This window comes from Hemicordylus capensis, chromosome 2 (assembly GCF_027244095.1).
Source record: "Hemicordylus capensis ecotype Gifberg chromosome 2, rHemCap1.1.pri, whole genome shotgun sequence".
Taxonomy (NCBI): domain Eukaryota; kingdom Metazoa; phylum Chordata; class Lepidosauria; order Squamata; family Cordylidae; genus Hemicordylus; species Hemicordylus capensis.
The window spans coordinates 121,582,527-121,607,620 of NC_069658.1; the positions used below are offsets into that span (position 1 = coordinate 121,582,527).

Sequence of the window (25,094 nt, forward strand, 5' to 3'; positions counted from 1 at the left end):
ACCTCATTTGAGTTTTCTGTCTGCAATATGCTGTCTCTTTACAATGTAGGCATTTAAAGACACAGGGTTTCTTCATGCTGTGGAATCTGCAGTGTAGAAAGGAACACAGAGCAAAACCTGTGCTGCAATTGCAGTGTCTGATTTATGAACAAACTCGAAGTCTCATGCCATTTGAGTGCAGTAGTGCTTCCTTTAGAAATAGAGAAGAAAATATAAATGTGATATATAAACCATATAACTCTACCGCTGACTGTGACATTAATTACTGTGCTGTGTAAAATTATTTGTTTCAGAAGACTAGAACTTTACCCTGTTTAATACAAAACCCGGGCTGACATGCAGGCTGTTTTTGCCAATATCACCTTCCCTCTGTAATCTATTGTGCCTCTCAAAAATATATCCCTGGGGCTCCTGCAACTCTCAGGAACATATTTTTGGGAAGCACAGTGAGCTGCAAAGGGAAGAAATCATCAGCAAAAAACCCCACTCCTTCCCTGTTGAGCAGACACAACATTAGTTTGAATGTCCGCCACTAGTTTTGCATATGCTAGCGACAAGACTTGCCCCTTCAACTCTCTCCCTCCTTTTTAGCCTGTTTTCCAGTAGGCTTATGAAATCACCCAGCATTCTCTGTGTCTGTGTGTCCCCCTCTCCATCAACTTCGCAACAGCTGGACCAATATGAACCAAATCGGATACAGTTGTAGACACGCATAGGGACACCTCAACGATGTAGTTTGTGATGATGACATCCACCCCGAATTCAAGATGGTGGGTGCGTGGAGGTGCAAGTGGGCTAACTTGTGGACTGTAACCGGTTTGAACCAAATTAGGTACAGTTGTAGTGAGTGACACACAGGGACCTCAGTGGCATAGTTTGTAATGATGTCATCCACCCTAATCCAAGATGGCGGACATGTGAACATTTGAGGCACAAAAGATCTAACGTGGACCTCTTATTTGAACCATATTTGGTCCAGTTGTAGAGAAAGTGAAAGTAGGCAGATTCATTCTTCTAGAACAACTTGTTAAGAGTGGTAATGGAGGGCATGGAGTGCCATGGAACATGTGTATATGTAATATGCTGATAAAGGAACATGTTTGGCCTGAAATGCATTTTCTAACCATAGAAGTGGTACTGCTTTTTTCAGTTAAACCTATGGCTAGAACTCCTGCTTCATTTGTAGAGCAACTTACATTGTTCCATTTTTTATTCTCTGAAGAGTTTTGTAGTACCAATGTGTGTGGTGAAAAACAACATCCTAATACAGAGCCCCACAGCCCAGTAGAAACACCTGTGCACCTTGGCAGCAGTATTGTGAAGGTTCCCTCCGGTGTGTTTGATGGCACTAACAGGAAGAGCAGCAGTGGTGAGTTAATAAATATACATAGCCTTGTGTGATTTTAATACAGATAGAAATGCAAACTGATATTAAACTGACTGGTTAATAACATTAGGTGTGATGCAGACTGGCCACCGATTTATGCAGAGCTGAGCTTGGATAAGAACGTGTCTTCAGTGTACCAAAGCTCAATGTGTGAGGGAATAATAAATAAGAGTGTTTCTGAGCATATACAGAATGCCTTTTTCTCTCATCACAAAGTAACTTCACACTCCCACCCGACATCTTGGGTTAAGGTATGGGAGTGGTGAAGTATGATCCCTAGCAGCTTTCATTTTGTGAACTTGAAAAAAATATTGCTTTTAAGAAAATACATTAAGCATTGCAACAGGCAAGATTGGTGGGTTTCTTTCAGAAGGATGTGTCCAAATGATACTAAGTCAAGTTACTTCACCCTGAATGGGCTAGTTGAGGAAGTTACGTGTATTCCTCTGCTTCTAATTTTAGGCTTTACAAAGCTATGGTAAACTTCTGAAACCATCAACAATCCTGGCAGGGTAACACAAGTTGCTGCTACCATTATTTGTGAAGTAGTCCAGTAGCTTAATTATATATAAACACTTTGCAGTTGTCAATTCATATACATCTATACATATATGAAGATTGAAAGTCATTGCTTCCAGGTAGCAGTAGATTCCCCCATTTTAACAGCAAAGTGCATATTCTATAAATTTAAAAATCCCACCCAAATGTATTGTCAACCACCTGGAGTTGTTAGATGAGATGGCACAGAAATAGAATAAATAAATAAATCCAAATGTGATGCAAACTATATATCAATGCTGTACAAATCCAAAACCTGCAATATAGATCTGTCTAAATAACTACTAACTACTTATAACTTTGTTATAAGTTACCAGCAGGTCTTTGAACTGTTGGCTTTTTGAAATACCTTTTACATTTTTAATCAATTTTGTATCATTCTTCTGCTGTAAGTGAATGGATTTTCTGTGATTAACTATGGAAAAACAGTAATATGTACCTCTTCTGCATTTTTTGTTAAAGGATCTCCATCCAGTCCATTGTTTGTAACTCAGGAATCTGTTGAAGATTCTGTGTTTGATCATACTTCTCCCAAGCGAACAAGTGAAAAAGGGAAGAAAAGGCAGAAGCTTTTTTCAGAAAGAAGCTGTAGCTTTAGCACTGAAAGCAGAGCAGGCATGTTGAGGAAGAAAAGCAGCTTGGACCTGAACTCAAGCGAGGTAGCAATAATGATGGGAGCAGATGCTAAGATCCTCACAGCAGCTCTGTCTGGGACCAAAACATCACCCCCCTGTATGATCGAATCTCATAACTTTGATAATGTGGTTGGCTGCCAGTTCTTCTTTGGCCCAGATACTGCTAGGACTCGTTTGAATGAAAATATTTGGGAAGCGGAATCTAGGTCATCACCTGTTCTGGAGGAGCCTGAGGAAGGACATGAACAACTTGAAAATGGGTACGACAACAGTACAGCCAAAGTAGAGAATACTAACCCCCAAACTCTCAATACTGTCCAGTCCAAAACTGAGGAAACTGAAACCAAAGAGACAGCAAATAAGAGAAATAGTTTTTATGGTGTGGCTAAGCCTGTTGAAAGGGAAGATGTTCAAGTGGGCTTGGACCCTTTATCTTTGCTGGCAACTGAGACTGTAGAACCAAAACCTTCTGAACAGGAAGAAAAGATTATGTCACCTGTTGTAGCACGCAATCTGGCCGACGAAATTGAAAGCTACATGAATCTTAAAAGTCCCCTGGGCAGCAAATCTTCCAGTATGGAACTACACAAGAAAGAGAGCAGTGAAGAGGCAGCCTTCCCTAACTTACTAGACCCTTCTCTGGAGAGGAGGTCAAGCCTGCCTTCAGATTCCGCACCACCATCCCAGGTTCAGAATACCAGTCGTAAAAGTCCATCTGTTTCCAGGTCTAAAACCTTTACTGGAAGACCAAAACAACTGACTCTTTCACATACCCCAAAAGAGCGGTCTACATCTTTAACAGGGCTGGGTCGGTCTTCACCACAGGCATTGAGTGCAGTAGGAACAACTTTATCAGCTCTGAAGCTAGACAGCATATTATCTGGACCTAAAATGGATGTTCTGAAGTCTGGCATGAAACGAGCTGCTATTGTAGCCAGCAAGATGTGGGGAACTGTGGCCTCAGCATATAGCTATTCAGATGATGAGGCAAGTATTTATTTTTGAAATACGTATGTATGTATGTATGTATGTATGTATGTATGTATGCATGCATGCATGCATGCTTATTTATTTATTGTGAGATTTCTATACCACCTTTCATTAAAACAGTCTCAAGGCGGTTTACAAAACATTTAAAACAATAAAATAGTTACACAATAAAGATACTAAATTGGAATATTATAATATAATATAATATAATATAATATAATATAATATAATATAATATAATATAATATAATATAATATAATATACTAATTAAAAGTTTTTAAAAATATACAGATTGAGGCCATAAAATACAAAGCAGCAAAAACACTCTGTATAAAAGCTTGGGTATATTTATTTAGTTATGGCCGTCACTCTACCTCTGGAGGTCCCTACATGGTAGAAATAGGAATGCTGAGTACTTGGAAAATATAAGCAGGCCAGAAGCTCCAAACCACATTAGTTTGTGAGGGCGAGTTCACACAACTGCCTGCAAGCGCTTAAGTAGGCATTGTAGGCATTAAGTAGAGGAACCAAAGATCACAATGAGTGTGCCCTGGCATCGGGCATGACTTCTTAACCTGCTCAAATCCTCCTCCCAAGATTCTCTACCCAACATTCTCCCAAGATCTGGAACTCGGGTGGATGTTGGACGGAGAATGTGGGAACCAGGACTGGGTACGTTCAGAAGCCAGATCCAACAGAAGCGCGCATGCCTCACGATCTACAGCTGCTCCCGCACCAACCTGGTAATCACTTATAGGGGATTGGGTGAACCACCACACCATGTCTGGAAGATCAAACCACGTGAGATCTGAACTGAGTCACAGAATCCTTACTTAAATCCTTAAGGATCAGGTGATGTTTAGCTTTCCATCTCTTTTCCATTCAGCACTAGGGAGCAGAAACTACTTGTATGAGCCATGAGCTTGTTGATTTGGCCTTTGGCCATTGCTGAGCTCATGCAAGAGATGGCTCACAAGAACAATTTATTCCAATGAATGGTGAGAGAATCTGAAACAGCCCTTAAATGAGAGATAGGTTTTGCTACACTGGACACCCATGATTATTATGTTGATAGTGTCTTTTCATTCCTTAAGCATGTGCTTTGGTTCTTAGTGTAGTTTGCATCATATCACGGTTTTCACTACTTATGTTGATGTAGGCCCTGGTCCAACGTGCCCAAGGGAAGTATTTTCACAGGTCTCTTCCTCACACATCTCCCCTCTGTCATTTTTAGTTTGTGCAAGATCCTTTTCTATTGCTTCTGCATCTGCCATCTTCCATTTTTGACATGTTGCATTCTACCCATTTTATGCCTGATATACCCTTCCCATGTTTAACTGTCTTTTCCCTACTTCTCCAGAATTATTCTTTTTAAAACTAGAACTTCCGTTAAACAAACAAAATGCACATGTTCACTTTGGACTGCCATAATTTCATATATTGAACATTATTTCTAACCCTTATCTACTCTCCTTATAAATGCTGCAGTTTTCTAAAATCAAAATAAATGGCAAATTAGATTATCATTAACTTCACTCTCTCATTAACACTTGTATTTTACATTGCAACACTGAAAAGCTTTTGAGGGCTATTGTTAAAATAAAGTGACCTGTGGCTTCTCAGAGACTTATTGCAGCTTGATCTTTCAGGAGCAAGAACCTCCATCATTCAACTATTTCAGTGAGTGTCACTCTTGAGGCCTGTTTCATACAGAATGGTTGTCACATGGAGGCTACTGGAAACTGTAGGAGATGCATATGCAAGCTGTTCATCAGCACCTGCTCACTGTGTGGGCTTGCTTTATCCACCCTGTTAGCTCTAAGCTGCTGCAGAATTTTGATGGTTTATAGTGACATGAAAAAATGGTGTGGCAGCAAGTAATTCTTGTGTGAATGACTCACTCAGTTGTTAAATTGAAAATGAGAACATGGGAAGCGTACTCTATGATAACACTTAAGAGTAAAGCCATCGAGGTAATAGGACCAATTTTAGTTGACAAAATTATTAATTGGACATTTTGAGCTTCATAAGGTATTCCATTGATGAGCAGGATGTCTCTGGGTCACCATACTTATTCTGTTTACATTGATGTAGGCCTTGTTCCATTATTTTCAACCAATAGCCCCTGATACTACATGGTAATCTTCTTTTGAAACTCGGTTTCAAAAGCAGTTTGTGACTTTAAAAAAAAGAAAAATCTGTGTCCAGAAGCTAACTGGATATGTCTAAACCCTTAGATGTGCCTGAGATGATTCTTTGTATCCTGGCTGTAAGTTTTATCCATGAATTGTAGGCTCTCCTCCTCAGCCAAAGCTGTTCCTATATGAATATTTCTCCCAAATCTGTCAGCTCTTCTATATAACTTGTGTTAAGTGTCTGTCATAGGTTGCAAACACTTGAGGCAAGAAGATGTGAATCAGTCTGTTTCAACAATACAACTCTTTTGCACTGCTTATGTCTTTCACAGTAGTAACAAGTTACTGAAAGATACTGAACTTGTCTTTTTCTTTCCTTCTTCAATTGAAGGAAGAAAGCAGTCGTCCTGATTTTACCTTTCCTGCTGGCTTTGAAGACCATATTTTAGGTGTCAATCAGTCACAAAAAATAGGCACTGCAGGGCTTGTAACCAATGAACTTGCACAGAGTACAACCAGTCTTGGAAGCAGCAGCAGCAGTGGAGACACAGGCAGGCACTACCAAACAGGTATGGATTTTCCCTTCCTGACTAGAATGGGTGGCCCAACATTTGAAATCAATTTGAAATTGAGTTGTGTAATCTCCAGCATCAGAGAAGATCCCACTTTCAAATGATTATGGGATCTCCCTGTTCAGGTACTTGTGACATTCTGTAATGAGGATACTAGGAGACGGGGAAAGGAATACAGTCATCCCCTACCAACTGCGAGGGTTATGTTCTGGGAAAACTTCATGGTTGGCGAATTCGTGGTAGACAAGCTATTGAAATAAGTGGCAAACAGGAGATTGGGGAATCGCAGTCATGAAAGGACCACAAGATACAGTTAAAAATTGGGGAAAAAATCCCCCCAAATCACCAGGAGTGAGTAAGAAGAGTGAACGGGACCCCCCAAAATGACCCCACCCCCCCACCCCCAAATCATGGAAAACCCCCCCCCCCCCCGCTCAATTGGAAAAAAAGCTTGCCAAACTGTAGATACTCAGGTCGCAGTTGGCGGGACCGGTCACACTATCCTGGTCATGGATACTCAAATTGGCAATTGGGAAACCATGGTTGGCAAGGGATGATTGTATATGAATTTCAGGCCCTGGTGAAACAACAATGTCTAAACAGGCTCATAGGGTGCCTATGTAAGCAGCATTTTTGCTTTTCCAAACTTCTGATTATTGGAATGTTGTGTGTGAAAGTTCTGAATGCTAAAGTCCTACTGAAGTTTGTTGTTAATTATGAACTGTTTCCACTCATCCGAGTTTCAACTTGGATAACTGGTATCTGAACTTATTTGTCTTCACTAGGACTGCCCAGTCTCCAGAGTGCAAAAAACAAGGCACAAAACCCATACTTTGTGTTAGGAAGAATAAGTATGTGTTCATATATTTGATGAATAGGCAGCATCTCTTTAGAAATGTTGTACAATTAATCCACTTTTAAAAAATAAACTCTTATGAGTACAGATGTATTAAAAGAGTAAAAGCTCCCTGCACCATTAAATCTTTGTGCACAAGGATATCCACATGGGTATTTTAAAATTTTAAATTTTTAAAATTATGTAACATCTTCATTGCTTCAACCTAAGCCTTATGTTTAGCTATCTTTCTTTTATACAGGCGAAGTTCCATTTCCAAGAAGTATGAAAGGTCTGGATTCTGAAAAGTCTGAACATGCCTCTTCCCACAACACCAGTTTGTCTAGTATCTTTCAGAACTGTGCAATGGAGGTAACAATGGTTGTTCATTTGCTGAAAAAGGAATTTATTTTAGGGCATGGATTCTCATTCTTGGACCCCAGATGTTGTTGGACTTCAGCTCCCAATAATCCCTAGCCACAGTGGCCAATTATGGGAGTTGAAATCCAACAACATCAGGGGAACCCAAGTGTGAGAACCCATTTGGAGGTCATGACATTGAGAGCATTTTATACTTGGTATGCAACTTTCAGTAACCAACAGAATAAGGTTTTGTTTAACTTTATGCCAAATTAATTGTACATTGAATTTTTATCTTTAAGTAGCCTTTTAAAAAACCCTACTCAAAGTCTTTTATGTAGAGTTAGCTTAAACAGGTAGCTTTTAATCAAAATTAATCTTCAGACATTGGCTATATACAATTGCATAACATACAATGCTGAAAACACCATTATCAAGACAACTCTATACAAATTGTACAATAACAAAAGGCATTACAAAAAGAAGAAACTGATATGGTGTATGAAATGGAACAAAACATGAAGGATAAAGTCTGTAGGGAGTTAGCAACTCAAAAAAGCAGAGCTGAGTTCCAGATATACAACGTATTTTCTTATTTTGGCCAGGTCTTAATGTCAAGTTGTTCTCAGTGTCGAGTATGTGGAGCATTGGTTTATGATGAAGAAATCATGGCAGGATGGACTGCAGATGATTCTAATTTGAATACTACTTGTCCATTCTGCAAAAGCACTTTCTTACCTCTTCTCAATGTGGAGTTTAAAGACCTGCGTGGTTTTGCAAGGTTGGTAGAAATACTGTGAGCAACATCTTTGCCATTAAATGCTAATTAGATATTTGCTTGTTTTAACCTATTGAGCTGGTAACAAATTAAATCTGGTAATAGTTGAGATAAGGAGAGTCATATTTTTTTAATGCTTCTTAAATTGTCCTTCTTTGGAAGTGGATAATGTTTTTCTTTCACACAGTAGCTTAGTCTTTGTAGGTTACATATTCAATATCCCTTTTTGCCTTAAGATCTTCCATATATTATAGATTGGTGCATGGATCTCATTTTTAACAAGAGTAGAATGTCAATTGAATCCTCAAATCCAGTACTGTATACTTACTGTTGCAGTCAGTGTTGTTGATAAATTTGTGGTATTAGATGTTATAAAGTATTATGCATTCCAATCTTCTTTGTTCTTATCTCCTAGCATACTTTTGAAACCCAGTAACTCTGGTGACAGTTTACACAGCAGCAACATTCCTTTAACCACTGATTCCCTGGAGCAGAAGCCTGTTTCCACTCCTGCAACTGATTTAATCAGTTTTGCAGAACCTTCAAATACCAACCAGACAATCACTGAAGAAAGCAGCACCACAGCTGTTCAAAGGTACAGGAAGGAGAGACAGAACAATCTTGAGTTTCTGGAAGAATACATTGAACCTTTCCAATACCAGTCATGAATAAGGACTGAATTATTCTAAATATGTTGGAAATGACGGCATGCTCTCCACAGTGCACAAACCAGTCTTCCTTGAGTTATTTAACAATTTCACCATGGCTAATCTGGTCTCACTCCTTCCATATCATACCTGTGTATTCCAGAATGTTAGTAGATTTGTTTGGAAACTTTTTCATAAACAAAAATGTAACTCTTAAATAAGACTTGAGTTCCAAGAAACCTATATGTCTTCATTAAACACAGAGCCCAGTGCTAAATAGTTGAGGCACTGGCTTGACTTTAGTTCCTATGCAGTGGACTGAGTACATTGAACAAGAAAGAACAAAGCACTGCTTGAATTAAAAGTACTTATAGAAAGGGGTGTGGCATCTGTTGAACAAGAGGAGACAATTGTCCCCAGGCCTGGAGGGTCAGGGCGTCCCACAAGGCTCTCACTGGCTTGGGGTGCTACTTTGCCCCTTCCCACACCCAGCCAGTGATCAAGGCACTTGCCAGCTGGGGGCGCAAAGCATGTCCCTCTCTCCTCTCCTCTCCTTTCCAGCTCTCTGGAAGAGGGAGGGATCCTCTCCCGGGTATTGGTCCTGTGTCCCTGCATCTGACATCAGATGCAACAGGCGGGGCCGAAGTCGAGCAACCCAACAGGGTTTCATTTTGGCAATTAGATTGGGGTGGGCTGGACTAACGGTGGTTCTTCCTGCCTGCCTGGCGGCGACAACAATACTGGCCTTGGCCATGCGGAGCTGCAGCAAGCGGTGGGTGGGCTGCTGCAGAGTGGCTGCGGGTGAGTGGCAGCTGAGGAGTGGGCTGCTTGACTGGCTGCAGAGTGGCCTAAGTGGCACCCGAAGAGCCTGACCATGCCGGGGGCAGGGGGAGAAGGAGGTGGCGGGGGGATCCCTCAATGTGGGTGCAGCAGCTGATTGCCTTGCCCCATTGCATCTGACATCAGACGCAGGGGCGTGGCTTGGGGCATGTGACCAGTACATAATGGGAAAACAGCTGGGCCCCGCCTGCACTTTGTCCCCTGGCCACCTATAAGCTCAATACGCCGCTAAATAGAAATGATGTATAATGTTCTTTCATTATGTTAAGTAGTGGTCTAGCAGAAGAAGAGAATGGGAATCTCAAACCAGCAAGGCCATCGGTTGCAAGTAACTCATCAAAAAGAGGAGCTTCTCTGACTCGGAGCCACAGTGTTGGTGGCCCCTTGCAAAATATTGATCTCCTGCAGAGACCATCTCATGGAATTTCAACAGTTAGTCTTCCTAACAGTTTGCAAGAGGCTGTGGTAAGTTTTTGATAGTTAGTTATTAAAATAACTTGCTGCGTAGCAATGCAGGTGCCTTAAGACATCCTTTGCTACTTATAGAACATCTTAAACATTATTGCTCACTAGTATCATTGTTGCTTATTAGAGAGAATTTCCTTAGTCAAGAGGAGAGGCACCCCCCCACCATCTTGTAATAAGTGTATGGAAATAGTATTGGGTATGCATTCATGGAGAGGTGTAAATATAGCTGTGCATTGTTTTGGCTCTAACTATCATGCAGTTGCAAACCTTCTGCAGAATTACTGCTATGCAGAATTTTTTTTTAGCAAGTAGTGCTTTTTTGCCTGTTCTTAAAAAAAATGCTATGGAAATCCAGCCATGTACTGTGTGTGTGCTTCTTCCCCTGATTAAAGTGAATCAGGGACTCCATGATGCTTTAATTAGTTGGGTGAAATTATCAGAATTCAGAGTTTGCAGACTAACCATTGCTGATGTTCTTCAGGATCCCTTAGCTAAAAGGCCAAATCCTTTACCTGTATCAGTGCCCTATTTGAGCCCTTTGGTACTTCGGAAAGAACTAGAATCCTTGTTGGAGAATGAGGGAGAACAAGTGATCCACACTTCAACATTTATCAATCAGCATCCTATTATTTTCTGGAACCTAATGTGGTATTTCACTCGCCTGGACCTTCCAAGTAACTTGCCAGGGCTCATTCTAACATCAGAGCACTGTAACGAGGGTGTGAAGGTAGGTTGTCTCTAAATTCTGTAGAGATATTCTAACATGCTGGATGTATTGGCTGACTTGTTCATGTAAAGCTGCAGGAAGCTTAACACACTTGTTTCATTTGAACTAATATTGTGTTCAGTTCAGAGACAGGCCCAAATACTAATGATACAAATACAGCAGCATTTCACAAGAACAGTGCTTGAACTTCAAGTTAGACAGAGAGCAGATGTTCAGAGTCTATTGGTGAAGTAAATTTCAATGAATGCTGGAAGTAGAATTCATATTCCTAAAGAAGCTTTCCCCTCACAAACATAAGAACATGTTGAGAGGAAAAAAATACATAGAGCACAATCCCATCAGATATAGGAACTTAAATTCCATTATTCCAATGGGAATAATGTTAAGCATGTGCTAAATTCTTCCATAGAAATCAGTGGGGCTTAAGATTTGTTAGCTGGATGCTGACCCTATACCTTAAGCAGAGAGGGATGGAGAATAAATATTGCTAGAATATGGCAAAGGCTTGGTTATTTATAAATAAACCCAAACAGGCCCACCATCCGCATGTATTGCTCTCTGGCAGCTGCTGGAGCCCGATAGAGCCCACGGCAGACAGACAAACAAGAACCAGTGATTTGGGATGTGGTTTGTTACTATGGGTGGACTGCCCACCAAGCAAATATTCCTAAGGAAATGTCTTTCCCAGTGTGCTATGAATATGACACAAATCCTTCCCAGCTTCTGAATTTGGCTTGGCTTAAATCAGAACAGACCAGCTGTTTTAAGCAAATGTTGCCAGTTTGCCGGAAAATTTAGCCAGCACAAAGAGAAATCGACATTGTATACTTTGCACTGCAGAACAATTGCAAAAAAACCTCAGTCTGTGGCAACCTTTAAGATTTTTTTAAATTGTTGTTGTTCACCACCTAGAGTCTTTGGAGGAGGTGGTATACAATAAATTTTAAATAAATAAATAAACTGACAAAGTGTGTTTCCTCCATTCTAGCTTCCACTGTCAAATTTGACTCAAGACAGCAAGCTAGTGTACATCCAGCTACTGTGGGACAACATCAATCTTCACCAAGAACCTGGAGAGCCCCTGTATATCTCTTGGAGAAATCTCAGTGAGTAAAATCTATATTTTACTGCCCTCGGCCAAATTGGCAAGTGCGGTATATAAATTCAATAAATAAATAATAAATAAGTAAAATAGTTTTAAAATTGAGTCCAGGGACTGAAAATGGTTTTGCTGTTTGGAAAATGATTCTCTTTGGAACAGGGCATATCTTCACTAATGTTTGAAGGCTGCAGATATGAATTCAGCTTTTCCAGAATGATCACCTACTGTCAGCTGTAGTCTGTCGTGTGTTCACTGATGGGGCAACCACTTTAGTTTCAGGTTTGAAGACTCTAGGCATTCCTGTGCAGAGTTCATGACATGGGAGAGCACCCACAGTCTACCTGAGGGAGGGTGGCTGCTTTCAGGCACCGAGAACAGTCTCAGCTATGTAATGGCTGAAACTTCCAAACGTACATTCGCAACATCAGAGCAAGAAAATTTGTTCTTAAAAATGAAAGTGGAGCGTCTTGGGGTTCTAAGGAGGTGCAAATGACAGGGAGAGAAAATGAGCAGTCTGCATTAGATGTTGCCATGCTGGACCCAGCTATTTAGAGACTAGTTTCCCCCACTCAATAAAGTTGCTAAAAGGAGTGGACAATGGTGTCTTCTTTCTAGCTGTTCAACAGAAACCCTTCTCAAACACAATCTTACTATGTTTTTGATAAAGTGATGGAGAATGTTTTATCAATAGTCAACAGAGCAGAACAGTTTGCAGACTTTATCAACCAGGCTGATAGATCTCTTTAGTCCCAGACATTTGCTTTTTAGTAACTTGGCATGCTGATGTTATCCTTACCCTTTGCTATATCTGCCAACATTGCCATATGGGGTGGGGGGGAGGGGGAGGATTTGGCAATATACACACTTGAGTACCAGAAAAAGAAAAGAATTGGCCTTGGGAGGCCTTGTAGGTGTAGCCACCATTTCCCACTTGTTGCAGGTCTACATTAGTGATCAACCTCACAGAGCTGCCTTTGGGACAAAAACAGATATTAAATTACCTTGCATGTTTAAAATGCTACATAAATAACTAGGAATGTCATTCAAAATATGTTCCTAGCCAATACCCCAAGATAGTGCTAGTCTCATCCTCTGTTTCTGCTTTTATTTTTCCTTCTGCTCTTTTTTCTTTAAAATCCTGGTCCTTTTCTTGTTTTCCTCCGATTTTCCTTTTCTTCCTCCCCCTTGGCCGCCGCCACCTCATTTTCTCGGTGGTTGTTCTTTTCCTTTTCTTACTATTCTTGGTGTCTGTTAAATAATTAACAGCTACTTTCCATCCACCTTCATCTCCTCATATTGTTTGTTTCTTCCTCTTCCAGATTCTACAGAGAAGAAGCCCCCAATAGCTTCAGAAGAGCAACAAGCAATAAGCACTTTAGCTGAAAGCATCAAACTGAATATTCAACACAATGATGTTGTTAAACCCATCAGTCACCTTGTGCAGAAAGTTAAACCGGATGGAAAACGACAAAGGTAAAGGTGTACCACATTCTCCACCTAAAGATGAGACTAAAGAGTAGCTGCTGTTTTGCAAGTCCTTTGGATACTTTCTGTGTACATAGGTACACTTGGCTCCCTGTAGAGATGGCCCTTTGCTGTATATAACAGAGCTGAAGTATGAGCATACAGTGGCCAACATCCTAACTAACGAAGCGCCAACACTTTACGAAGAGCACTGGCACTTCTGCACTGCAGGCTAGTAGCACTCTGCTGGGCACACAGGAAGAGGGGCAATTGTTGCCAATCAACCTCCCCCAAGAAGCGCTCCCTGCGACTTGGAAATGGGTCCCTGAGGGCTTCATGAAGGGAGCACTTCTGGGGGCAAATCTCCAGCCCCACCCCGTGCAAGTGCACATGCTGCCTTCATCTGAAAGGCAGTAGCATGCGTGAATCACCAGCACTTCATTAAAACAGCTGGTGCTTCATTAGCCAGAAGGTCAGCCATCTGCTTTAGAAGTGGAGTAGCCAAAGCTCAAATTAAATGAGAACAATGCATGTTCCCATTTAATTTGAGAGGCAGCAAATGTCTGGTGTTACTGGGAAAGCCTAGCACCGTTAATTGTTTTGTAGTTTTTAACACTCCTTGCAAACTGACAGCTATAGAACGTGTTCTGTGGCTGAGGAGAATAAAAATAGCTGAAACGGAAGCAAAACTCACTGGCACTTGGAGCCTTTCAAAAGCACTCTCCTCATAGTTCACATTAGTCAGAGCTCAGTGGAGGATTTTGGTATGATAGCACAGGCATGTGATAAATGTATAGTTTACACCAGAGGTCGGGAACCTTGGCCCTCCAGCTGTTTTTGAACTACAACTCCCATCATCCCCAACCACAATTATTGTGTAATTATCAGTGTAATTATTATTACACTGATGAACTTTTAAATCCTAAAATAGCTTGTGTCTATTTGCATATTTAAACCCTTTCACAACAGTGAAAAGTCTCATTCAGATCAGTTCTTCTTTGTCTTTTACACAAATGGGCTATGCGCCTGCGCAGAGACCTTGTCAGAACCTAACAAGCTCAATTCTCCTGCTTTGGGCGGGAACCCCGCCCCCAGCCGCTATATGCGACTGCGCCACTCCTCATCCCCTCAGTCTTTCATTGTCTGCGCTTCAGTAAGCATCGTGGAGTCTGCAGCCCAACAACAAGTAGGATCTATCTATCCCCTTGTTTTTTCTCCCTGATTTTCGATTCTCTCTTTTCTTTATTTCTTTATTTCTTTCGCGTAGTAGCATTTTTTTTCTTAGCGTTTTATTTTTTGCGGGCTTTCCCTTCTTCGGAGTGCCGATCCTGGCCAGGACATAGTGTGGTGGCAGGCCTACGGCGTTTATGCCGAGCACGATGAACTTCAGAAACTCTGTTGGTTGCAAATCTAAGATCCCTTCCCCCGATACTCATACCGAGTGTCTTTTGTGCCTGGGAGAATCCCACATTGTTGAGACTTGTTTTCATTGTCAGAAGATTCTGGAGCAGGCTCGCAAGAATAGGGCTTCTCGCCTGCACGCGGCCCGGTGGGATCTGGCTCTCTGTTCTTCGGAAGCCTTATCGTTGAAGTGATCTGTAAAAATGGCTTCATCGGTGCAGTCGGAGCGTTCGGTATCTGCTCCTGTGGAGGCTGAAACCCAGCCCCAGTACCTCTTTTGGCGCCTCCTAGTGCTAATCCTTCGGCTTCGGGTTAGCCAGTGCACTCAGAAGACCTCCCTAAGCGTTCAACACCCGTGGTACCGAAATCTTCCCTGGTTCTCTTCAAGTTGAAACCGAAGAGAAGGAAGAAGAAGTCGGAGTTGCCTCGTGATTTGCCGGCAGGTCAACACCTTCCTTGCATACCAAAGAAGAAGATGGCCGCGTCAGTTCCTGCGTTGGAGGCCCCAGTGACTAAGAAGCCTAAAGTGGACTCGGATCATCCTGCACTGAAGTTGTTGGTTTCGGTTTGGTCCTTGGCTGTGAATTAATTGGATTTGGCACCTGATCGGGCTCACTCAGGTAGAGAACTCTTGGTAGCGTCGGATAAGCTTAGTTACGCTTCCTTGGAAGAAGAAGCCTATTCCCTGGCCAAGCCCACAGAAGACGCATTGTGGTTGCCTAGGCATCGTTCGCCCCCTCGGAAATGCCAGGAGCTCATCCCTCTTGGGGACTGAAGTGCCCATTGGGATTCAGAAGAGCGCTCCTCTGATTATAGACATGATTGGGCCTGGGATCCCGCATATTTGGATCGATACCATGTGTCGGAGCACCGTTCTCCCTTGAGTGAGGATGGACCTTCTTATGGTGCTTGGCACTGGGACTCTGGATCATGTGGTTGATATCAAATGGACTATCGATCAGACTATTCTGACTACGTTAGGCCCTGATATGGCCCTCATTACCTAGAACGTCCCATGTATGGGAAACCTGGTGCTATGCAGGGTTGGCGAGAGCCGCCCTCGTACTCAGAAGGGAGGCTGCGTACCCGCTCACCACAACGTTCCCCTCGGGATCGAATGGAGCAACACAAACTGCCATCTTCAGTGCCTATGCTACAACAGGCTGCTTTGCCTGTCCAGGACCTGCAAGCAGGACTCCCTGCTTCGGTACCAGACGATCCAGGAAGCAAACCAGGCTCCCCTACAGGTTCAACGCCCTTAGCCCAGGACTCTTTGGCTCCTCCCAAGTTGGACTATGAAAGCGATGCTAGCTCTCAGGAATCTGAAGGTGTTTCCCGAGGGTCGTCCCCGCTCAATGTGCAGTCGGACTCAAAGCATGTTTCCCCATCGGATGACCTTAAACAGTACTCGGCGTATGTGGCTCGCATGGCTTCGGCCCTCAGCGTGAGCCTCGGTATGCAACAGAAAGGGGAACTGGACTTGTTCAGTCTTACCAATGTGGAGGCCAATGTACTGTCCACTTTACTCCTCAACTCGGCATTGTTGGGGGTCATGCGGGATCATTGGAAAAAGCCAACAACTCTTTCTCAGCCTAATAGGCGCTTGGAGAATTTTTATAGGGTGCAACTACAGGATGATACGGCCTTCCTAGAGCATCATCCCACCCCTAATTTGATCATCTTAGAGGCGTCTCTGCAAAGAACCAGGGATCACAGCCAGTCGGCACTGAGTGACAAGGAGGGCAGAAAATTGGACTCCTTTCGGAGTAGGCATTACTCGGCCTCAGCTCTACACTTGTGTGTGGCCAACTATCAAGCCTATAACGCCCAGTATAACCACTTTCTGTGGGAGAAAGTGGGCCCATTTTTGGACCTCCTGCCGCAGGACAAGCGGGATCTGGCTAAGGCGTCCCTATGCAAGGCTATTCAGGTAGCCAAGCAGGAGCTCTACTTGACTAGGCACTCGGTGGAGTGCATGGCCAAGGTGATAGCCACATCAGTGGCTCTCAGACAGCATGCTTGGCTGCATTCGTCTGGACTGAACTACGAGGCCCGTGCTAGGGTCAAGGACCTGCCCTTTGAAGGCTCTAGCCTCTTTGCGGAGCAGACGAATGACATGCTCCAAAAGGTTCAGAAGCTGAGGAGCATGGTACAATCCATGTCATATTTGCCTGCGACCATCAAACCACAGAAAACTTACAGGTGGCCCCTGATCAACCACAGAAGACCCCTTCTCAATAGCAATCTCCATCTTAGCATTACTTCCAAGGCAACAAATTCCAGTCGAGATACAAGCCGGGCCCCCAGTCTAGGAAGCCTGCATTTCAGAAACTCTGCCTGTGTCAGGGGTCATAACTACTCCATGCACCAGGAATGGTTAGACCAGGAGGTTGCTGCTCTCCTGTCAAAGAATGCAATTGAGTTGCCAATCCAGAGAGTCCCAGTTTTTATTCCCGGTACTTTATTGTGCCGAAACCGGATGGCAGTCAGCATCCTATCCTGGACCTCAGGGCCCTGAACAGGCACCTGGTGTACAAACGTTTCCAGCTGCTGTCGGTACATGAAGGTTGATGGTCAACCTTTATGACCATCCTAGAAAAGGACATGTGGATGGTTTCCCTGGACTTGAAGGACGCGTATTATCACTTCTCGATATGTCCTCGGCATCGGGGCTTCCTGCGCTTCCAGATCGGGGGGATTCCCTATCAATTCAAAGCCTTGCTGTTCAGTCTCACAATAGCACCAAGGGTTTTTACAAAATGACTGGCGTCGGTAGTGGCTTTCCTGAAGGAATGAAGGTTGCAGGTGCTGCCATATTTAGACGATTGGCCCATCCTGGCGAGCACCAGACAGGCGGTCCTGGATGCCCTTGAGATGGTCGTGGATACTCTGCAGGGTCTGGGTTTCCAAATTAATCTCATGAAATCTCAGTTGGAACTGACCCGCAGGATACAGTTCATAGGGCTGGTATTCGATATGACCTTGGAAAAGGTCTTCCTTCCGGACGCCTGCATACATACTCTCAGGAGACTGGCCGTTGCTTTCTTAGCTGGAGACCCACAGACTATGCGCTCAGTACAGCGCCTATTGGGGCATATGGCGGCCACCACTTACGTTCTGCCTCAAGCGCGCCTTCGGATGCGCATTAACCAAAGGTAGTTCCTGGATGTATTCAATCCCCTTCGGGATCTGGGCTGTTTGGAACGCACATCCCCTCACTGGGTGAGGGCGACTGCAGCATGGTGGGCTGAGTTTCAACATCTGGACATCGGTGCCCCCTTCCAGGCTCCCCAATCCCGGTGGGTAATTACGACCTACACGTCGTAACTCGGTTGGAGAGCACACCTGGAAGGGTTTCACCTGAGTGGACATTGGTCCCCCAGGGAGAGGACCTGCCACATCAACTAATTGGAGCTATTGGCCATTTTCAATTCTCTCAAAGGGTTCTTACCCATGATTGGGGGTTGCTTGGTAATGATCCAGATGGATAATACGATGGCAAAGGCCTATGTCAATCAACAGGGCGGCACGTCTTCAAGGAGCCTTCTGTTCCTGTCTCTGGACCTTTGGCAGTGGTGTGTGCCCATGCGGTGTCACCTCAGGCAGTCTGTATACAAGGTTCTCTAAATGTCCAGGCGGATAACTTGAGTAGGATGACTGTAGTCTCCCACAAGTGGGCCTTGGACCAATGTGTTCTCAAGGACATATTTGTACAATGGGGAGTCCCAACTCTGGACCTTTTTGCTTCCCGGGACAATGCTCATTGTGCCCTCTATTGCTCCAGGGGAGGGGAAGACGAGTGCTCTCTAGGCGATGCCTTCGTCCTATCTTGGATGGGCCCTCTACAGTACATGTTTCCCCCGGTGCCTGCACAAACTGAGGGTGGATCGGGCCAGGGCCATCCTGATAGCCCTATTGTGGCCCAGGAGGCCCTGTTTTCCGGCCTTGAGGCGGCTGGCGGTGGATTGGGTGCACCTTCCTGCCCTTCCAGACCTTTCGTGGGAGGAGGGATGGGTCTCCACCCGGATGTTCAGCCCCTTCATCTGATGGCCTGGAAGGTCCTGCCGACTTCCAGCTGAGACTCAAGGAAGTTTTGGTTGCAGCTAGAAAGCAATCCACGTGGAAGTCCTATGATCACAAGTGGACTCGTTTCTGTTCATTTGCTTCTTCGCATGAGTTTGATGCATTTAATCCTTCTGTACAAAATATATGTGCATATCTGCTGTTCCTTAAGAAACATTTGGCTGCCATTGTGCCACATTCCCCGATGACCCGGGCTTCGTGGTTCAAAGACCCGGTGGTTGAAGGTTTCCTGAAAGGTTTGTCTCATGTTTTTTCTGGACAGTCCTGTCATGTCACCAGCCTGGGATCTATCTGTGGTTTTGGCCGGTTTGTTACGGTCCCCCTTTGAGCCTTTGGCTTCAATTGAACCCCTTCTCCCGACCTGAAAGGCCACCTTTCTGGTGGCTGTTACCTCTGCTAGGAGGGTGAGTGAGTTGTGGGCCCTGAGGGTTGATCAACCATACCTTCAGTTCCACAAGGACAAAGTTGTACTCAGGCCAGATGTCCAGTTTCTTCCTAAAGTGGTCTCTAGGTTGCACCGTTCATCCCCACTTACTTTACCTGTGTTTTTCCAGAACCCTTCCTCAGATGCTGAGCGAAGGTTGCATCGTTTGGACGTTAGAAGGGCGTTTTCTTTCTATGTTCAGAGGTCAGCTGAGTGGAGGAAGACTCCTTCCCTGTTCGTTCTTTATAATGAGCCACGTAAAGGCCTCCCAAGTGTCTGCCCAATCCATGTCTAGATGGATAGTCTCTAAAATTGAGCTTTGCTATCAATTGGCTCATAAGCAGTTGCCTGCAACCATTAAGGCTCACTGAGTTAGGTCTGTAGCGGCCTCTGTCACCTTTGATCGTGCAGTCCGGTTGGATGCTATCTGTCAGGTGGCTACCTGGGCTTCACCCCACATGTTTATCCGTAATTATGCTGTTGATGCCAGGGCATGGAATGATGCTGTATTTGGCAGGAGTGTCCTGCAGTCCATTTTCAGTTGATGTACTTGTTTCAGAAATAAATACTTCTGGCAGAGTGCATCCTTGTTTCTGTTTGTTCCCTCCACCTGGGGTGCTAGCTTGTTATGTGCCCATTGGTGTAAAAGACAGAGACCACGTCAAAGAACTACAGGTTGCTTGCATGTAACTTTGGTTCTTCTAGTGGTCATCTGTCCTTTTACATGCCCTCCCATCCTTCCTGCTGGGTCTACTGAAGGCGGACTCCGTGACTGAGGGGATGTGGAGTGGCGCAGCCGCATATAGCGGCTGTTGGTGGGGTTCCCACCCAAAGCAGGAGAATTGAGTTTGTTAGGTTCTGATGAGGTCTCTGCACAGGCACATAGCCCATTTGTGTAAAAGTACAGATGACCACTAGAAGAACCAAAGTTACAGGTAAGCAACCTGTAGTTCCAGAGAAGGTAGTATAGCTTACTGGTATCATGGTTGCTTGTATGCATGGTTCAATTTGCCTTAACTTCTGAATGCATCTTTTACAGGAGTTTTTACAGAGAAATTCTCTTCCTGTCCCTGGTGTCCCTTGGCAGAGAGAATATCGACATTGGTAAGAAATGTGTTGTGTTCATTGTAATGGTTGCTCAGATGAGAGAAATGTTCAGCATTCTTGTACTGTATCATTTGTTTCTGCTTATTTGGAAGAAAATGACCAACATGCAAGTTAACATTCATCTTAGAGCAGGGCTGCACAACTTTAGCCCTTCAGCTGTTGCTGAACTACAACTCCCATCATCCTAAGCCACAGTGGCCAATAGCCAGGGATTATAATTGTAATCCAACGTCTGCAGGAAGGCCAAAGTTGTGCCTCCCTGTCTTAGAGCCTACTCTTTGGGATTTATGAAGGCAAGGAAGGAATCCTTTTCTGCTATCATTGCATGATTAGGTAACTCCAGGGAACCCTTCATGATCTGCTGCAACCTCTTTACAAGTGACTTTGCAGACAGTGACTCATTTCCTGTCTGTCTTGAATGGCACTGTGTTCATCCATTTGTCTGGATGAGTTTCAGTTGTTACACTCTGAAGATGTGAACCAAGAGCTTAAGCTGTATGGTCTACCATCTATTTGCTTATCTCTCATGACTAATAGTGTTGGAAGGAGGGGAGTCGAGAGGGTATTAAATGCCTGGGGCTTGCCCTGGCCACCTCATGCAAACACACCCAAAGAAACCCTCTTTGGACCCCAAGGACTGTACTTTTCCTAATGCCCCTTTCCTGGGCAAGGTGCTTGGGTAAGTGGTGACTAGGTAGCTTCAGACACTCTGATATTCTTGATTCATTTCAGTCCGGCTTCTGGCCTGGATTTGACACTGAAACTACTTTGATCAGCCTAGTGGCTGACCAGTGCCTGGAAGAGTGGGGAGGAAGAGTGCAGCTCTGTTGATTCTCCTGGACACCTCAGATGCATTCTCTTTGCAACTACTGAAGGAAATCCTTGTCCACTTCCAGCTCCATTGTGACTGACTTGTACTGAATACCAGCACCTGTACTGTAGGGAGTTCAAAGGTCTAGGGGAAAGTGAACACAGCTTTCTGAAGTTTTTTACTCCCTGACTCGAGCTTTGCTTTCGTTATTTGTAGAGGCCTTTGACAACGAGTACAGAGCTGCATACAAAAGCTTACCACCAGAAGTGCTTGAAAAAATGCAGAAGATTGATGCTCCACCCAGCAGCAACGTTGAATGGTGTAGGAAATGCTTTGGAGCGCCTGTCATATAAACCCCAAGAAGATGCAGTACAAAGTTCATAAGACAAAAAGGAGAGGAGGGGCAAAACTTGGAAACATGTCAATTTGGATTCAGGGTCACACACACCCCAGTTAAAACTACTGTGTCCAGTCCGGGTCGGTGGTCAGTGTGGCGTTCTTCTGCAGCAGTTTATGAAGTACATATCAGCTCATGAATTAGAGTAAAGAGAGGTTTTGCCTTTGTAATTGACTGGTCACGTTCAATCATATCTACCATTCTTTGCCTTTTGTTTAGAAGAGAAGAATGACAGCAAGGACCAGCATTTATTTGGTGCCTTTCTTTTAAAGACTTGAAACATGGTCTCCTCTCTAGGCCGAGTATATGAAATCAATCTTTTTCTTATGGCACAATCCCTGTTTCTGAAGTAATCTGTTAGTTGCATGTATATGTACATACATTGTACATTGGAATTGTATATTGCAATTCTTTTGCCTTGGGTCAAATGACCAAATGGTAGCTTTAGTTAATGCCCTTCTTCTTGAAAACAATCACTGTCTCAGTTAATAGCAAAAATATAGCCTTGGTGTAGGCTGTTGTAAAACTTATTATTTCTGTTCATAGTATATTACTTTAATGAATGTTTAAACTGTACATACAAGGTTCTGTTCTCCCAAGCAATGATGGGTTTCTACCCTGAGTGGCTGTAAGGCGGTTGCCTTTCTTAAAAGGAAAGCAGAGAATATAAATGAATCTAGGGTGCATAAAAGGGTGTGAAATAAATGACTATATGCATTTTTAGCATTTGTGTAAAATATATCTTTGGGGCAAAGCTTCAGGTGCACTAATGCCTTAAACCACCTCATCTTTTTAACCTGTGGGACAATTGTTCTGTGTTTTGCACTGTCCAAGTTAAATATGTCTATCATAAATGTATTTATACTCACACAAAGAGATGTTTACCAAGAGTGAAAAAGCCAACTTTTAATTATCTTAAAAATTTTAAACTGCAAGTTGATCTTAAGGGGGAAATGTACTTTCATTTACAGCTCATCTTCCTTAACAGTACTAAACACTGCAGTTCCAAAATGGAAGTTGGATTTTGATCACCAGCATCAGATGACAGTACTTACATTGGATGGGAATTGTGTACAGTCCTGCTTCTCTTCACTTCAGATAATGAAGTGATGCTCAAACATGTTTATCAGTTACTTTATGAAGCAAGTCCATTAGGAGCAATTTGTGGCTAATGACTAACAGTACAAACTTGTTCTTAATCTACAATGTATTCTGCCCATAGTCATCTTTCACACTTCGGTAGTGCTAGTAGAGAAATCTTGTGCAAAGCATGACAGGGTCACAAACATTTGGGAAACAGCATAGTCTTTTCAATAAAGTAGTGAGTGTTGCACTTTTCAAAACATGTTTAGGCACTTTAGGTTCAAATAACTGTTCACGCAACCACATTTCAATATATATTTACTGAGAATTTATTTTTAATGTCAATTCCATGCTTTTAAAAAGCACAGTATGAAAACATGTACTTGTTCCATCCTTTTAATTGTCTACCCCCTCTCCCACTCCATTTTTTTTTTTTAAAGTGTGGGAGTCTGGTGTCTTAAACTAGCCTATGGAATTATTTGGTGTATTGTATCTTCATTTTATCTCCTCAGAGAACTTTTCAACTAACCATGTTAATAAAAATCCTTCACTAAGTACACTTCTGTGTGTTCATACTTCATATTGATTATGGCACTGATTAATATGCTAAGTATAAACAACAAAAAGTAAACACTGTGCCTGGAATTTTTCCTGGTGGTGTTTCTGGAGACCATTTATGGTCTTGAGTTCACAATAACAGTTTATCTTAGACTGAAATCAAGGGGACTAATCTGACTTAAGTCAGGGTTTTGTGTGTGTGTGTGTGTGTGAAATGTCTTGTTGAGTTTCTTTTAATATAAACATCTTCATTGAAAGTGAACATTTTAAACAACCTTAAATCTATCAAAACAATTGACAAAAAAAAGAGTAAGGCAAATAACATGTTTGTCCTTTGAGTAACACAGAATTAGAGGGAGAACTCGTCAGGAAGCCAAGGCTTTGCAAAGTTATTTCATTTTTGTGTGATCCTGTGTATACGGTATGTCCTTGGAAGTAAGTCTTGGTGAATTTTGTAGGACTTACTTCCAAGTAAACATGCATAGGATGGCAGCCTTAATCTGCCAAGCAGGTACTATGTAAAAATATCACCTTTTTGTAGTGTAGCTCACTGAAGCAGCTCATGCTCCTAAATCTCTGCATTGTTAGTGCAGAGAACTTTTTGAAAATATGGTTGGATTTTAAGGGTAAAAGAATTGGTTGAAAGTGTACATAAGCTGCTGAGACATATTGTCATTACTGTAATTTAACCTTAAAAGGGGTATGTATTGCACTGCCAAGTAAATCAGATGAATTATAATGGCAGAGTGATCGTCTGTTAAACGTAGTCTTGACCATTTTCAATTAACACAAATAGTCACAGAATAAACACCATGTTGAGTATATACACATTTTTCAATCCAATTTTTTAAAGTAGTGTCTAGATTTATTCATTTCTGTAGCTAAAATTCTGATTGATCATGCACTTATGGATGAATGATTAGTATAGTTCAAACCAAGTAGTGTTATCCAGCTTGATTAGATTTTCCAGGTATAGTAACATAATACATTACAGGGTATTTTTAAAACTTGTATTGAATGCTTACAACCTGTTTTGGGAACACACTTTAAGAGAAACTAAGGCAAGCCTCCATTTATAAGTTTAGGCCACTAATCCATTTTATTTATTCAGTGCAAAAAACTAAAGTGCAAGAAAATGTGCTTTTCATAAACTGGTGATTTAGAGCCAGTACTCTTGAAGCCACATCCTGAGGCTTATGACTTTTCTATGTCTTCCTTGTAAGATATGTTGCTTAAGGCACACTCTAAGTTACCACTTAACAGTTAAGCTTTGGGGAGGGTTGGGATTAAGTTTGTTGCACTGTATATTTTTTAAAAAGCTAGATTGGAAAAATCTATCAAATCCTGCATTTCAATGGTGCAAATATCAAAGGGATTAATTGGGGGGTGGTTTTTTACCATTACAAGCAACATGGAGTTCCTTTGGGGAGCTTAAATTGTAAATTTGTAATATGAAGGACTGAATGAAATACCTTCAGATGGAAAGTTTTCTATTACTAATGCAATAAATATTGTACTAGCTCTAGGATTATTTCAGCTGTTCAGCTAACATCAATTCACTGTGCTTTAATCTAACCAGCATCTATCTAATGTTTTTTGTACATAAGTTTAAAAGGGCACTCTTTTTTGACTTTGTATAGATACCCTAGATGATTTAGAAACCACTGGACAATGTTTTCTCAAAAATAAACTTCTACAAATATCAGCAATGTCCTCTTGGCTATTTTTTTT

The 25,094-nt window shown here is 42.6% G+C and overlaps 1 protein-coding gene across 8 annotated transcripts in view; it reads left to right on the plus strand.

Moving 5' to 3' along the window:
- The window catches only part of DENND4C (DENN domain containing 4C), a 164,773-nt gene extending 139,705 nt beyond the window's left edge, over window positions 1-25,068 (plus strand). For 7 of the 8 annotated variants that reach the window (XM_053298430.1, XM_053298427.1, XM_053298433.1 and 4 more), the window contains 12 exons: window positions 1,223-1,369; window positions 2,408-3,571; window positions 6,102-6,275; window positions 7,376-7,485; window positions 8,079-8,254; window positions 8,667-8,846; window positions 10,008-10,203; window positions 10,688-10,933; window positions 11,922-12,039; window positions 13,355-13,508; window positions 20,447-20,511; window positions 21,542-25,068. In XM_053298430.1, the coding sequence (XP_053154405.1) occupies window positions 1,223-1,369; window positions 2,408-3,571; window positions 6,102-6,275; window positions 7,376-7,485; window positions 8,079-8,254; window positions 8,667-8,846; window positions 10,008-10,203; window positions 10,688-10,933; window positions 11,922-12,039; window positions 13,355-13,508; window positions 20,447-20,511; window positions 21,542-21,678 (2,867 nt within the window). In that variant the 3' untranslated portion in view covers window positions 21,679-25,068. The remainder of the gene's footprint in view (window positions 1-1,222; window positions 1,370-2,407; window positions 3,572-6,101; window positions 6,276-7,375; window positions 7,486-8,078; window positions 8,255-8,666; window positions 8,847-10,007; window positions 10,204-10,687; window positions 10,934-11,921; window positions 12,040-13,354; window positions 13,509-20,446; window positions 20,512-21,541) is intronic. The other variant, XM_053298432.1, reaches the window with a different exon arrangement.
- Window positions 25,069-25,094: the final 26 nt, after the last annotated feature.